The following is a 14,373-nucleotide window of genomic DNA, read 5'->3' on the forward strand; positions in this document are numbered from 1 at the left end:
AAATGTTGCTAAAAAGGTGATTACTTTTTCGGCGCCGCCCCATATCAAAAAATACATCAGGGGTTTTGAAGGGGGCAGTAGCCCCCCTCATCGCCAAGAAAATTTTGGACTTGTGAGAGGCTAAAAATAACCCCAGGTCGATCTTAAGGTAATGTGTAACCAACGCTGAAAAGCGTTTGATTCTATCTCAATCCATTAAGAAATTGCAGCAATTTGAAGGAAAATATTAACGCAAAATAGTGATTTTTGGCAATTTTGAGAAGTCCACTTGTTGCCATGGTAACAGGAAATTTAGAACTGAGCATGTCGTTACAAAAATAATGATTCAGTCAATATTTGTGCCAAGTTTGATTATAATTGAAGCAGTTTTCATAGTTTCATAGCAGTTTGAACTTGTAACAGAAGGCTTTTCAATGAAAACTGCCATTTTATACAATATGCTCATGAGGGAAAAGGTTAATTTCATACCTGACTTTAGTTAATTATTTGACAGTTCCCCAAATGATATGCCTGTTTACTTTATTTGATGCCTATGACTTTACTTAAATTTTATGATGGTTCCCTGAATCATATGCCTATTACCTTAATAATATGCCTATACCTTAATGATATGCATGTTACCCTAATTGTATAGCTGTTATCTAATTGTATGCCCGGTACCTTGATTATATGCCTGTTACCTAAACCATATATTTGTTACCTTAATTGTTCGCCTGTTACCTAAATTAAATGTGTGTTACCTTAATTATACGCCTATAACCTCAAATATATGTATGTTACCTTAACAATATGCCTGATGCCTTAATGATATGCAAGCGACCTCTTGACTATATGCTGGTCACCTTAACTATATGCCTATTGTCTTAACTATATGTCTATTGTCTAAATTATATGCCTATTGTCTTAATTATTTAACTGAAACCAAGACTTGACTCTTATATACCTGTCTTACTTGATCATTTGAGTTTGTTTGGTAATGATTTGGTTAACTTTCATATTTCATAAGTCTATCACAATATATTTACAAACATAAAATTGGAAAATTAACTTTGTATAGCTATTTATTATATGCTTTTAATAATTCTAGGATGAAGAATGTTGCAATCTATATCTAGAGAAAATAGGGCGCATAACATTAACTTAAATTTTTATTTATGCTTCACTGACACACTAAGTTAATTTTTAAGCCCTTTCTACTCTTAGATTTGCCCTTGTGCACCCATCCGTCTTTTTGTCTGTATTCTGTCAAAACACTGCATATCTTGTTATTTTTCAGGAAATATATCTTGCACAAAGATATGATCAACTCATGCAAGCCTGGGTGAAGAAAGTTGAAAAATGGGAAAACAGCCCAAAGAAGAAGTAAGTTTTGCGGTTTTTTTTTCTTTCTCCAGAAAAACTTTTTTTCAGATAACTGATATATCTGTACATCTTTGTTTAGTTATTTTTCGAAAGTTTTTATCAACTATCTTTTACACATTTCATTTCTTTTTCTCGCTTTGAATTGTAAATCAAACGGAAAGATATGTGAAATGTACAAAATTTCATATCTTATGCTACATATGAAATATGTTTTCCTATCACATACTGTTTATATTTTCTCCAGAGCAAAAGATGCTAAATTGAGAGAGTACTTTGAAAAGGTTTTCCCGGAACTGAAGAGAGCTAGGGATGACAAAGAAAGATTGAGCAGGTATATACATAAGTTTAATTGTTATAAAACTTTATGTTAAAGCAGTAATGCTTTTTTGCTACTATAAACCCATACCAGCTTCCATTCAGTATTTCCCTTAGATGAAAGTGAAAAAATATAAAATAAATAAACAAAAATTTATCTGCTGTCAGTAATTTACAAAATTATTGTATGCATTTTGAAAAATATTTCTTTAAAAAAACGGTAGTTGAGAATATATTTGTATATTGTTTTTAAGCAACTGGCTTGGGCACAAAAAATAATCATAGCTAAACACTTAAAACCAAACTTTAAATTTAAGCATGAAATTTTGTTCCGGAAAATTTCATTTTATAAACATGAACATACAAAATTCATGTGTGTTAAATAGCAGAGACATTTAATGTCAGAACTTGCGAGAACCAACCATATGGTTATAAAACAACGGCATTATGTTCCATTTATTAATGTCATAAAAAGCTTTCATTTGATAAAGCTTTATACCCTTAAATGGACCTGTAACTTATGTCATACGTCCGGCTGCCTGGGTCAATAGAGAGAAGCATCAGATAAGTATAGTATTCAAGGGTCACTGGTTCAATTCTCGGTAAAGGCGTAAATATTCTCAGTTACATTTGATCTCAAACATTGAAACATCCGATTGTCATTTATCTCTCACTGCTGATTGAGAAATCATGTTGAATAAGTAGTTGGTCACCTGCGGAGAAATTTTATTTGTATGGTTAGTTATCCAGGTAAGCTGGTTAAGTGGATCAGCAGAGATGGTACCCGCACTGGTCTGCCTGTATATGCTAAGAATGATGCAAATGTTGAACAGATAATGGACGGCACTCATAAACAAGAGGTAAATAAAATCTTAAACTATTCCCATTTTTTGGCACATCTTGGTGCAGATTTGTGATGTCTCTTATTAAATTTTAAACTTTGCACTAAGGTGAAGATGTGTTGTATTATATTGATATTGATACCAATTTGTTTTGTTGTAAAAAGATATTACAATTGGTGCAAAAGAGCCTTTCTTTGAGTTTATAATGAATTGCAACGATATGTGTAAAATTGCACGAATTCTTCTTTGGAATTTATTTCTTTAAAACAAATACAGGCTTTTATGCATGCAATTTCTAGTTTGGGCAGCGTCAAAACATGTTTGTTTTGTAGTTTTTCATTTTCGGCAGTAAACTCATTATTATGCGTAGAGTAGGAACTAAATTTCTTGGTATCATAAATAGGCCAATCCACAAATTTGAGATCCATTGAAATATTTTGATTGCTGTATGATTAATTTCTAAAGCAGGTAATTCACAGTCGATCTAGTTGTATTTATTTCTTCAGCTTAAAATGACCATCAGAATGCTTAGAGGAATATGATAAATTATGTGATATTTACTGTATATGAGACATTATAATATATGTTCCTTCCCTTATACTATGTAACAGGAAGAAGATAGGAAGATGAGGAATCTAGCTGTCATACCCCCGATGATGGTAGGTCCTGGACAACGTAGCCTCAAGTTTGTCAACAAGAATGGACTGATCACAGATTGTATGAAGGAATACAAGGAAAGAAAATTCATCAATGTGTGGACGGCACAGGAGAAACAAATCTTTAAGGAGAAATATCTACAGCACCCAAAAAACTTTGGACTTATTGCATCGTTCCTTGAGAAAAAGGTAAATAATGTGACCGATTCCTTATATAAGTTTGATAGTAATCTTTAACAATTAAACAGTTAATACATTTGAGGATTTGAAGCACATCACTTTTTGATTTTGCCCCAATGTGGGGGGATTTAGATTTACCCTTGTCTGTCCGTCCGTCCTTCCGTCCGTCCGTCCATCCATCCGTCCGTCCGTTCGATCTCTTTTTGTGTCGCACGTAGCTCAAAAAGTAATTGACCTAGAGTCCTGAAACCTTCCAGGAATTTTGAACAGCATGTGAAGTTGTGCACCTGGGTATGTTCGTGTGGATATTTTAGTATGTTTAGAATTATTGCCCTTGACTTAGTAAAAATTTGCAATTTTCAACTTATGTCGCACGTAACTCAAAAAAAAATTTGACCTAGAGTCATGAAACCTTCTGGAATGTTGCTCAGCATGTGAAGGTTTATCTGGGTATTTTTGATTGGATATTTTAAGTATTTTAGAGTTATTGCCCTTGACTTAGTAAAAATTACCAATTTTCAACTTGTGTCGCACTTAACTTAAAACGTATTTGACCTAGAATCATGAAACCTTACAAGAATGTTGCTCAGTATGTAATGTTGTGCACCTGTGTATATTTGTGTTGATGTTTTTAGTATTTTTAGAGTAATTGCCCTTGACTAAGTAAAAATTTCCTATTTTCAACTTGTGACGCACGTAACTCAAAAAATATTTGACCTAGAGTGATGAAACCTTACAGGCATGTTGATCAGCATGTGTAGTTGTGCACCTTGGTATTTTCGTGTCGATATTTTTTATTATTTTTAGAGTTATTGCCCTTGACTTAGTAATAATTTCCAATTTTCAACTTCTGTTGCACGTAACTCAAAATATATTTGACCTATAGTCATGAAACCTTACAGGAATGTTGATCAGCATATGTAATTGTGCACCTTGGTATTTGTGTGTGGATATATTTAGTATTTTTAGAGTTGCTCTTGAATAAGTAAAAATTTACAATATTCAACGTGTTGCACTTAACTCAAAACGTATTTGACCTGTAGGCCTGAAAGTTTACAGGAGTGTTGGTCACAATGTGTAGTAGTGCACCTTGGGGTTTTCTTGTGGATTTATTCAGTATTTATTGTATTTGCAATGCTTTTTTCACAGGTTAGGGAAGCAGCACAGCCCTTAATTTTGGGGGAAAATTACACAGTACATTTGCAAAAGGGGAAGAATAAAATTGATGTAAATTCAATTTTTGGGGAAAACTGCATGATCTAAAAAAAAGATTTTCTTTGGTGGAGCAGCCCTATACCGGTCCCTGTTATAGAAGGAAAAAAAGGCCCCGATTTGCCCTTTCCTTAATTAAATATTTTTAGTTTTTAACTTGGGCACATGTAGCCAAAAAAAAAAAAAACAATTTGACCTAGAGACATAAGATTGACGAATCTTTGGAGTGTATGGGCACCCGTGTATGTCCTATGGACACATTTCTAGTTCATCCTAAAATGTTCAAAATTTCATTGTTAAAATTCACCATTTTGCAAAGTACACACTTGTTATTCTAAAAACGGACCTTTTTTATGTTTTCCATTGTTGTTATTTGGCTTTGATTTCTTTTGACTTCAGCTATGTTCTTGGGCAAGACAAAATTTCTCTGTGACAGTTAATTGATCCTGGAAATTGAGTCTTATTGAGTCGTATGATTATTTGCCTTTCACCACTGATTCTGTATTTAGTAGGCTGTTTTTTTTGCAGAGAAATTGGTTATTTGGATCGACCACAAAGATACGACAAAAACTGTCTTAAAATTGGAGTGAAAACCATATAAGACTGAAGTAAAGACCAGATAGTTAAACAAACTTTTAAACTCACTGTAGTAATCAGGTGCCTTTTACATTGGCATAAAGTCTATGAATAATATTGGATAAGTGAATTAATACAAAAAGGGGCATGTTCTTATATAATATATAATATGACACAAGTATTTTTAACAAGCTTAAGTGTAAGTTCGTATTCAAAATTAGGTCAAGTCCATTAAATACAAAACAGGGCAAGTCAATTTACAAAAATAGGCAAGTTCATTTATACAAAACAGGGCAAGCCCATTCACAAAACAGGGCAAGTCGATTAATACAGATAAATGCAATTCCATTTACAAAACAGGGCAATTCCATTTTTACGAAACAGGGCAAGTCCATTTATAAAAAAGGGCAAGTCCGTTTACGAAACAGGGCAAGTTAATTTATATAAAACAGTACAAGGCCATTTACAAAACAGGGCAAATCCTTTTAATAATCAGGCCAAGTCCATTTGTACAGATCAAGGCAAGGCCATTTACAAAATAGGGCAAGTCCATTAATTCAAAAAATGGCAATTCCATTTATCTAAAACAGGACAAGCCCGTTTACAAAATAGGGCAAGACCATTTGTTCAAAACAGGACAAGTCAATTTTCAAAAGAGGGCATGTCCATTTATACAAAACAGGGCAAAAAAATAGAGAAATACAGAATCCCTAAAGCCCATTTACAAAGACAGCTAAGTCCATTTATACAAATAAGGGCAAGCCCATTGACAAAACAGGACAAGTCCATTTTATACAGATCAGGCAAGTCAGTTTACAAAACAGGGCAACTCCATTTTTACAAAACAGGGCAAGATTTTTATACAGATCAGGGTTAGTCCATCTATAAAAAAAGGGCAAGTCCATTATCTGAAACAGGGAAGCCCGTTTACAAAACAGGGCAAGTCCATCTATACATTTCAGTGCAAATCTCAAAAAAGGGCAAGCCCATTTGTTCAAAGCAAGACATGTCCATTTTTATAAAACAGGGCAATTCCATTTATACAAAACAGGTCAAATGCATTTTTACAGATCAGGGCAAGTCTATTTACAGAACAGGGCAAGTCTATATAAACAAAATAGGGCATGTCCATTTACAAAACAGGACAAATCCATTTATACAAAACCTGGCAAGTCTATTTACAAAACATGACAAATGAATAATACAAGTTTAAACTTTTACATGCTATTGAATTAAGAACCATTGAAAATAATTTGTTTTATTTTAGAACACCATGGATTGTGTGGAGTTTTACTATAGATCAAAGAAGAGTGAACACTATAAACAAAATAAGGTGAGATAAGTTAAGTAAATTTTATTAAAGTGACATTGTGTTATGTGCATACATAATGAGGATATATATTTATTTTCACAATATCCGGCCATGTTGGGCCTACAAGTCACTTAATCAGTTAGTGATTTAAAACACATTTCTAAGACACAATAACAACATCTGAATAAGTGAAATAAGAAGTATACAAACATAAATATTTTTCTAATGTCTTTAGATCATATACAGCTGTCATTCATGTACATAGCTTTAGGGCAAATACATTTTTAACATTTTTTAACAAGATTTCATTTGTGAAAAATGTTTTCCCAACGTATTAATACAAAACTTAATAGTAGTGTAGGGACAAAGTTTTTTTCTATAAAATTGAAGATTGCTTTAATGCAAAGGTCAATGCATAGAACCTGACCTATTCCATTCTTATTATCAGATAAGTGGATACAATTACAATTTCACCACAACCTATTTGTTAACAAAAGAGCACATGTTTATGTTTGTGGTTAAATCTATTGTTATTGAAATAAAAGGCAAGAGTAGGGATCTATCAATGCAGTTGAGTCTAGTGAATTTGGTTATGAAGGTCGTATTTCACATGGTCCAAATTTCATGGCTGTACATCAAAGGACAACACAGTAAGACCATTTGTCGAAATCTAGGTAAGCTGATATCAAAGTTCAGTTACATTTAATCTGTGCACATGGTTCAATGTCATAGCTGTACATCAAAGGACAACAAATGTGCTCACTTCATCAAAATCTAGGTCACCTGATATCAAAATTGAAATTCACAACTAAAACTGTGTGCACATTGTACAAATCTAAAGACTGTTCATCAAAGAACAAGAAAGCAGGTCACTGTCCCCTTGGGCAGCCAAAAAATTGACCCAAGGATTTGATTCCGACAATCTTGATAAAGGTCCACCAGACAAGCTTTTATGTCAAATATCTAAGCTGTAGCATTCTCCTATTTCGAAAACATTTGTTCAGTTTCTATTTTTACTATGTGTACAAAGTGAAACAAATCACTCACCCCCACCCTTCCGAACGGGACCAATTTTGATCCCATGGCTATAATTTGAAACAATCTCTGTAGAAGTTCACTACACAATGTGTCATGCAAAATATCTAACCTCTAGCCTTTGTCAATTCAGAGAAAACAAACTTTTTCAAATTTCTACTGTATACATATAAGGAAAACCAATCCCCCCTGGTAATTTTGACATTAGTAGAGGCAAAATTTAAACAGCTCTAAGCCCCCCCCCCCCCTCGGCGGGGCCATTTTTGACCACGGGGCTATAATTTGTACAGTTTTGGGTTCATTACAGAATGTTTCATGCAAAATATCTTATGTCTAGCCTTTGTCTACTAAGGCAACATTTTTTATGTTTTTTTTTCTATATACATATAAGGAAAACCAAAGACCCCGGGGCGGGGCTAATTTTGACACTAGAGGGGAAATTTGAACAACTTTAGTAAAGTACTTATAGACAATACCATATACAAAATATCAAAGCTCTTCAGACAATGAGAAATTTTAAGTTTTTGATATATGTACATAGTGAAAATCAATGCCCCCGGGGCGGGCCAATTTTGACCGAAGGACTGTAACTTGAACAATCTTTGAAGAGGTCTACCAAAAATGCCTTATGCAATATATCTATGCTCTAGGCCTTGTGAGTCTTTACAAAAAGATTTTTTTAAATTTGTTCTTATTATTTCTTTTTGTTGCCATGACAACCAGATTTCTGCATGGAATGTAATTCTATGAAAAACCTTTGGAAGCCCTTTATCCAAGAATAACTCCTGTTAAGTTTAGTTAAAATTGGACTGGTGTTTTTTTACAAGAAGAGAAGCTTATTTGGTTCACTTTGTATTCTATATAACACACATATATATATACACGCACGCAGGCACGCACGCACACACACACACACACACACACACACACACACACACACACACAAAGGTGATTCGCTTCGTGCCACCGCATCGCAGATGCTGCGATGGGATAAAAAATAACAGGTTCTTTCATAAATCATTACATATTTAATGCAGTTTAAAAGAAAATGTGTATAATCTTCTACAACATTAACTGGACAAAATATTTAATTTACATTTAAACCGACATATCTTCCCTTTTCTATCCTAAATTGAAGTATACCACATCGGAATTGGGCTAAATGAGGAGGTTAAGTCTTAGTTATTGACGAAAGTAAATCATTTTCAGTATTATAATGATGTTTTAATTTAAGTTTAGCAACATTTCTTACAATTTTGCACCAATTAACAAACTATGCAACCTCAACATCTTGATGTTTACAGGTAACTTGTTTTCATAGTACAATGTACATGTAATGTGACATTTGAATTTGTTGCATATATTCTTTACATCAAAGCACCATGTTTTTCTGAAACAATTTTAATCAAAGGAGAACATTTTATTTTGGCAGTCATAGAGTCTTAGCATGTTTACAAGTCGATCCCAAAAGCGTTAAATAATAACCCAACGTCTATGTTGAGTAAAAATCCAATCCATATCATCATTTATTGCTAATATGGTGCAAATTTAGGCAAAACCATAAAATATCTTATTGCTCTGTTTTGCGTCATATTGATAATGTTTTAATATACTACTCAACTTTTGTTTAGCACTATATATTTGGGTGTGATTCATTAACGCCGTGCGAAAGGTTTTTAATGTCGAAGTACTGTTTTAGCACTTCAGCTGAAGGCCGAATTCAACCATATACACTGATTTTGTGATAGAGAAGAGGTTGGCCCCCTCCCTCTTTAAAGATTTCAGAACATCCAAATTTGTTAAATTGATTTTTTTGTTTACTGTTTTAGACTGAATACCTGGTGTGTTACCCGTGACTGTCAATGACAGCTTGGCAGCGCCTTCTCATACTCTCTGTTAGTTTTCTGATCGTTCTAATGGGTATGACTGCGATCATGGCTCAAAACCCCTGGATGGTTCTGGCAGCTGATGAGCTTAATTTTAACCTGCAGCTCATTTCATACGCGTTAATATTTAGTCAAGTGAGAGAGCTGGCCCGACCATGTGCTCAATTGACTCCATCTCTATATAGTTCTACACCACTCATGTCCTATTTGGGCAAGCTTTATCGTCCATTAGAATGAATTGATCGCCTACTGCTCCAGTTTTCAACCTTATCTTGTTGTCTAAGATGTTGTGTACTGTATAAGTGGATATTTTTGCGGCACAGAAATTTTGCTTGGACTTTTTGCTTGCTGAAATATTTGCGAAATTATGATTAATGAATTAAATACAGTTTGTGTGATATATTTGAGTAATTTCACACCTTTATTATTTATATAATTGTTTCAAATATACATTGTAAGTTTGATAAAGAACCTGATCACACATTTCTTTGTCATAAACTGAAACATTTTTTTTATATGAAAAACTTTGTGTGTTATTAACACATGTATGATTTCATTCAAACATTTATGATTAATGAAGACCAAACTTAAACCAACAAGCATAAGAATAATTAAGCTCAGTACCTGAACAGTCAAACTTATTCATGTAAGATGTTGTATGAAAACGTGTTTTCAATTGATAGAAGAAAGTTTGCCTAAAAAATCAAAAAAAAAATCTGCGTGATCAATTATTTGTGAATAATTTCAATTCGCAAAAATCACAAATATTTCCACGTCTAAAAATTGACCACTTATACAGTATTTATCGCTGACCTGTCCATGTGCCTCTATTAAGCACAACCAGGCCGGTTCGTCCATCTCAGCTGATGCCTTTCCACACCAAAACTGACCCACCTCCTTAGCAGTCAATATTTGCAGCCTGAAACCGCTCACCTTGTTTTCTCCAGACTCTATCACGCCTATCTTTGAAGTATGGGCAGAACCTGGACTGATCATTGAACAAAAAGTGTTTCCAGTGTTGCATGGTCCATTGTGTCAGCTCCATGGTCCATTCAAAACGGCCCAGGCGATATCGACACGTCGAGGAGATACGAATGCAAGGTCTTCTTGACCGCAAAAACTTCGTGAAGCCCTATATGTACCGCCTGCGTGGAAACACGAACCCCCCAACATAAACAAGGTCATTTCGAAGAGAAGTTGCTGTCAAAAAATTTCAACGACGCACCATAACAACCAAAAACCGATCCTTAGCCGGTGTTGTGACCCTTTGCCGACCTCCAGCATGCCCCCTGGCGAGTGTACCTGTTTGCAGAGCTATGGCTCCTTCATTTTTGTGCTCACTTCAGGGAAGGGGGGCTTTAGATTTACCCTTGTCGTCCGTCTGTTCATCCGTCGGTCCTTTGTCATTTTGTGTGGCACGTAGCTTAAAAGTATTTGACCTAGAGTCATGAAACTTTTCGGATGATGATCAGTATGTGAAATTGTGAACCTGGAGTTTTGTTGTTGATTTTTTTCTGTTTTATCAGTTATTGCCCTTGACTTAGTTAAAAGTTGCCATTTTCAACTTGTGTTGCATGTAGATAAAAAAGTATTTGACCTAGTGTCGAGTCATCAAACTTCACAGAAATGTTGCTCTCACATGAAGTTATGCACCTGGATATTTAATTGTGGATTTATTTATTACTTGTTGAGTAATTGCGCTTGACTTAGTGAAAATTTGCAATTTTGAACTTGTTTCACATGTACCTCAAAAAGTTTTTGACCTAGAGTCATGAAACTTCACAGGAATGTTGTTCAGCATGTGAAATTGTGCACCATAGGTTTTCCTTCGTGAATCGTTTTTCAGTTTTGTTAAGAGTAATTACCTTTGACTTCGTATTAATTTGCAATTTTCAACTTGTTCATGCATAGCTAAAAAGTATTTGATCTGTAAAAAAAATCTGGAAACAAAGTGATCCCTCGGAAGCATTAATCACAACAAGATTACAAGAGAATTGCAGATTCGGTTTGATTAAGTCTGTACATGAGGGATAATGAATATGTGCAACATCCCTCACGCCCCCTAGCACCGGCTTGAACGGTACTCAATTCTCATCACTAAATGTAAGCCTGAAAAATTACAAGAATGTTTGTCAGCATGTGTAGTTATGCACCTTGGGTTTTGTTTGTAGATTTATTCAGTATTTGTAAAGTTATTTCCATTTACTTAGTAAAAGATTTTTAGTTTTCAACTTGCGGCACAAGTAGCCCAAACAAAATTTGATCAAGAGTCATAAGATTGTCGCAACAATGGAGTGTTGGGGCACCCGTGTCCTATGGACACATTTCTAGTTCATTTTTCTTTTCATGCATACTGCTGTACGTAACAGAATCATTATCATCCTTTTCTTTTACAAGATTTTATCTTTGTACATATGTAATGCGATCTATAAATAACACTTGCAATTGTGGTTTCGTTTGTTGAGTAATTGTTTAAACATGTTTGTGAACATAACATCATTATGCATTATACCATTTTACATATTGTTCTTTAAGCATTCCCTCGATCTTTTGATAAAATACATAACTCTATAAAAAAAAGTTCATATAAGATATACTTAGACTGTTTCACTACACGCAAAAACAGAAAATAAAAAATATGAAAAATATGAAAATAAAGATAACAACAAACTATTAATAAAAAAAAATCCACTTGTTTCTTTTACAACTATCTTAATTACCCCCATGGCAAGTTCACACCTTTACAGGTGTTCCTTTTTTAACTTTGTGGTCCTATATATTCTATATCGTCAGCTAATGTGACAGCATTTTAGTGCTACCTGACATTTTCCAAACTTTTTCTTGCTGCGAAGATGATTTTCGATTAACTTGTGTGACATATTTAAATGACCCAGCCGTGTGTTCTGACAGTCTTTGTATGTGTTATATGTAACTGCAACTTTTCAGCCCTTACCGTAAGTTTTCGAACCTCAAACACAATAGTTTGAATACTACACATGTAAGCAAATACCAAATGTAGTAATTCAATGCTGTGAGTTGTTAACATTAGTTTAGTTTTCTTAACAATATGTAGAGTAAAAGGAAATCTTAAATAAGCAAATTCAAAGATATAAAATTAAACAATACATTATTTCTATATTCATTACCATGGTTGTAGAAACTGAAAGTACAAAATAACCACCCTGTTGACATTTACTCGGATTTGTTTATAATTATTGTTGTACATCAATTAGCATATTTTAACAAAATATGGTTGTCAGACATATTTTCAATCATACTTGTACCGAGATAGACCATATTTTCCTTTAGATGTCAAATATATACATTCGTTTTACATTATCGAAGATAACACTTTCTGTATATGTTTACATTTGAAATTACTTTCACTAAGTATTGTTTCCGAGGTAATTATAGATAATGGCTGAGATTTTCCGATTGCTGCGATCCGGTTACGCGTGATAATCACACGGAAAATATTTACCATAAACTTGTTTTGTAATCGCTTTCTCCTTTTTACGTCTTTTTATACTCCTTTGTCAGGTCAAAACTCACTCAGACAAAAACGCTTTCAATCTTCCTTCTCAGTATGACCAATTTAACTATTTACTTTAACAATTGGTTGATGCAGGGTCTTTCAAATAGAATATATTTGAAAGACCTTGGTTGATGTAAAGATACTACATATTATATTAGTTATTCATTAATACACTATCAATATAAATCATTAATTTTTTTACAGGATCGAAGCAATATTAACCAAATGAAATATTAAATAATATACATATTTACAATTTCTCTACTTTGAAGTGATATGCATAATGCTTATAGCTGAAAAAGTTTGTTGCAGAATTTCTCCACAGGAATCAGTGAGATGATGATAATGTATCAATTCATAGAACAGTTAGTCTAACCTAAGTATATGTGTGTACAATGCTCAGTATTTAACAGATTTTCCATTTATTTATTGAAGCAATTTATTTCTGTACAAAATATATTACATTGTGACAAATAATGACATTCCAAACGATTCTTAAACATTATGTTTATGTTATTCAACTTAAACATTATTTAATTGTATTATAACTTTGAAAGGCACATATTTTTAGCACCTAACTTGAAAATGAAGAGAAAAAGATGATATGAACTTTTAATTTTGAAGAGATATAAGTTTGTCACTGTAGCAAGACAAAATAAAGACCAGTCAAATTCAATACTGAAATTTATAACTAATGCATCTATGTTAAAATATCTATAGTATAAACACAAATTAAGCTTGATAAGCTGAATTATATAGAAACTCACAGGTAGCAACACAAATGTTGATTTAAAAAAAATACAAAATGAGCAATAAGCAAGAGAGGTGGGAACAAATTTCTAACTGATGTGAATCGTACAAGTGACAAACAAAACTGTAAATGAAACCCCAAAATTTTTGCCGATCACGAAAAGCGCATGAATAACATAAAGCGCTGGAAAAGCGACATCTATGTAAACAAAGACAGATAACTGATGGTTACCAAATTATGATATCATTTCCTACTGAAAAAGATAAAAATAAATGAGAAAAATTTATATATTAAACTAATTAAACTAGATAAAATGTTTTTAAAGGTAACTTATCTGAAGCAAAAGTTATTCTGCTTAATAATCGATAATTAAAAGACTTTAGTAAACGAAGATGCTACAGATGTCTTTAAAGGTTACTAATCTGAAACAAAAGTTATTCTTCTCAATTTAATTAAAAGACTTAACTGAACGAAGATGCTTCAGATTTTCTCAACATGCATCAGTGAGATGCTGAAAGTGTGTATGTTGTCATATTCATATTACTTCAACTTAAGTCATTTTTGTGCCCCCACTTTAGGTGGGGTGGGCGGCATTTTGAATTACCCTTGTCCGTCCGCGTCGCTCGTAACTCAACAAGTATTTGACCTAGTGTAATGAAACTTTAAAGGAATGTTGCTCAGCATGTGCAGTTGTGCGCCTGGGAATTTTCG

General features: G+C 33.5%; 1 protein-coding gene across 1 annotated transcript in view; it reads left to right on the plus strand.

Moving 5' to 3' along the window:
- Positions 1-14,373, plus strand: part of LOC132721361 (uncharacterized) — a 143,726-nt gene that overhangs the window by 22,285 nt on the left and 107,068 nt on the right. Inside the window, exons 8-12 of the mRNA XM_060705648.1 lie at positions 1,277-1,362; positions 1,607-1,693; positions 2,420-2,537; positions 3,131-3,364; positions 6,411-6,476. Of these exons, the coding sequence (XP_060561631.1) occupies positions 1,277-1,362; positions 1,607-1,693; positions 2,420-2,537; positions 3,131-3,364; positions 6,411-6,476 (591 nt within the window). The remainder of the gene's footprint in view (positions 1-1,276; positions 1,363-1,606; positions 1,694-2,419; positions 2,538-3,130; positions 3,365-6,410; positions 6,477-14,373) is intronic.

This window comes from Ruditapes philippinarum, unplaced genomic scaffold (assembly GCF_026571515.1).
Source record: "Ruditapes philippinarum isolate M1 unplaced genomic scaffold, ASM2657151v2 ctg197_1_1_1_1, whole genome shotgun sequence".
NCBI classification, from domain to species: Eukaryota; Metazoa; Mollusca; class Bivalvia; order Venerida; family Veneridae; genus Ruditapes; species Ruditapes philippinarum.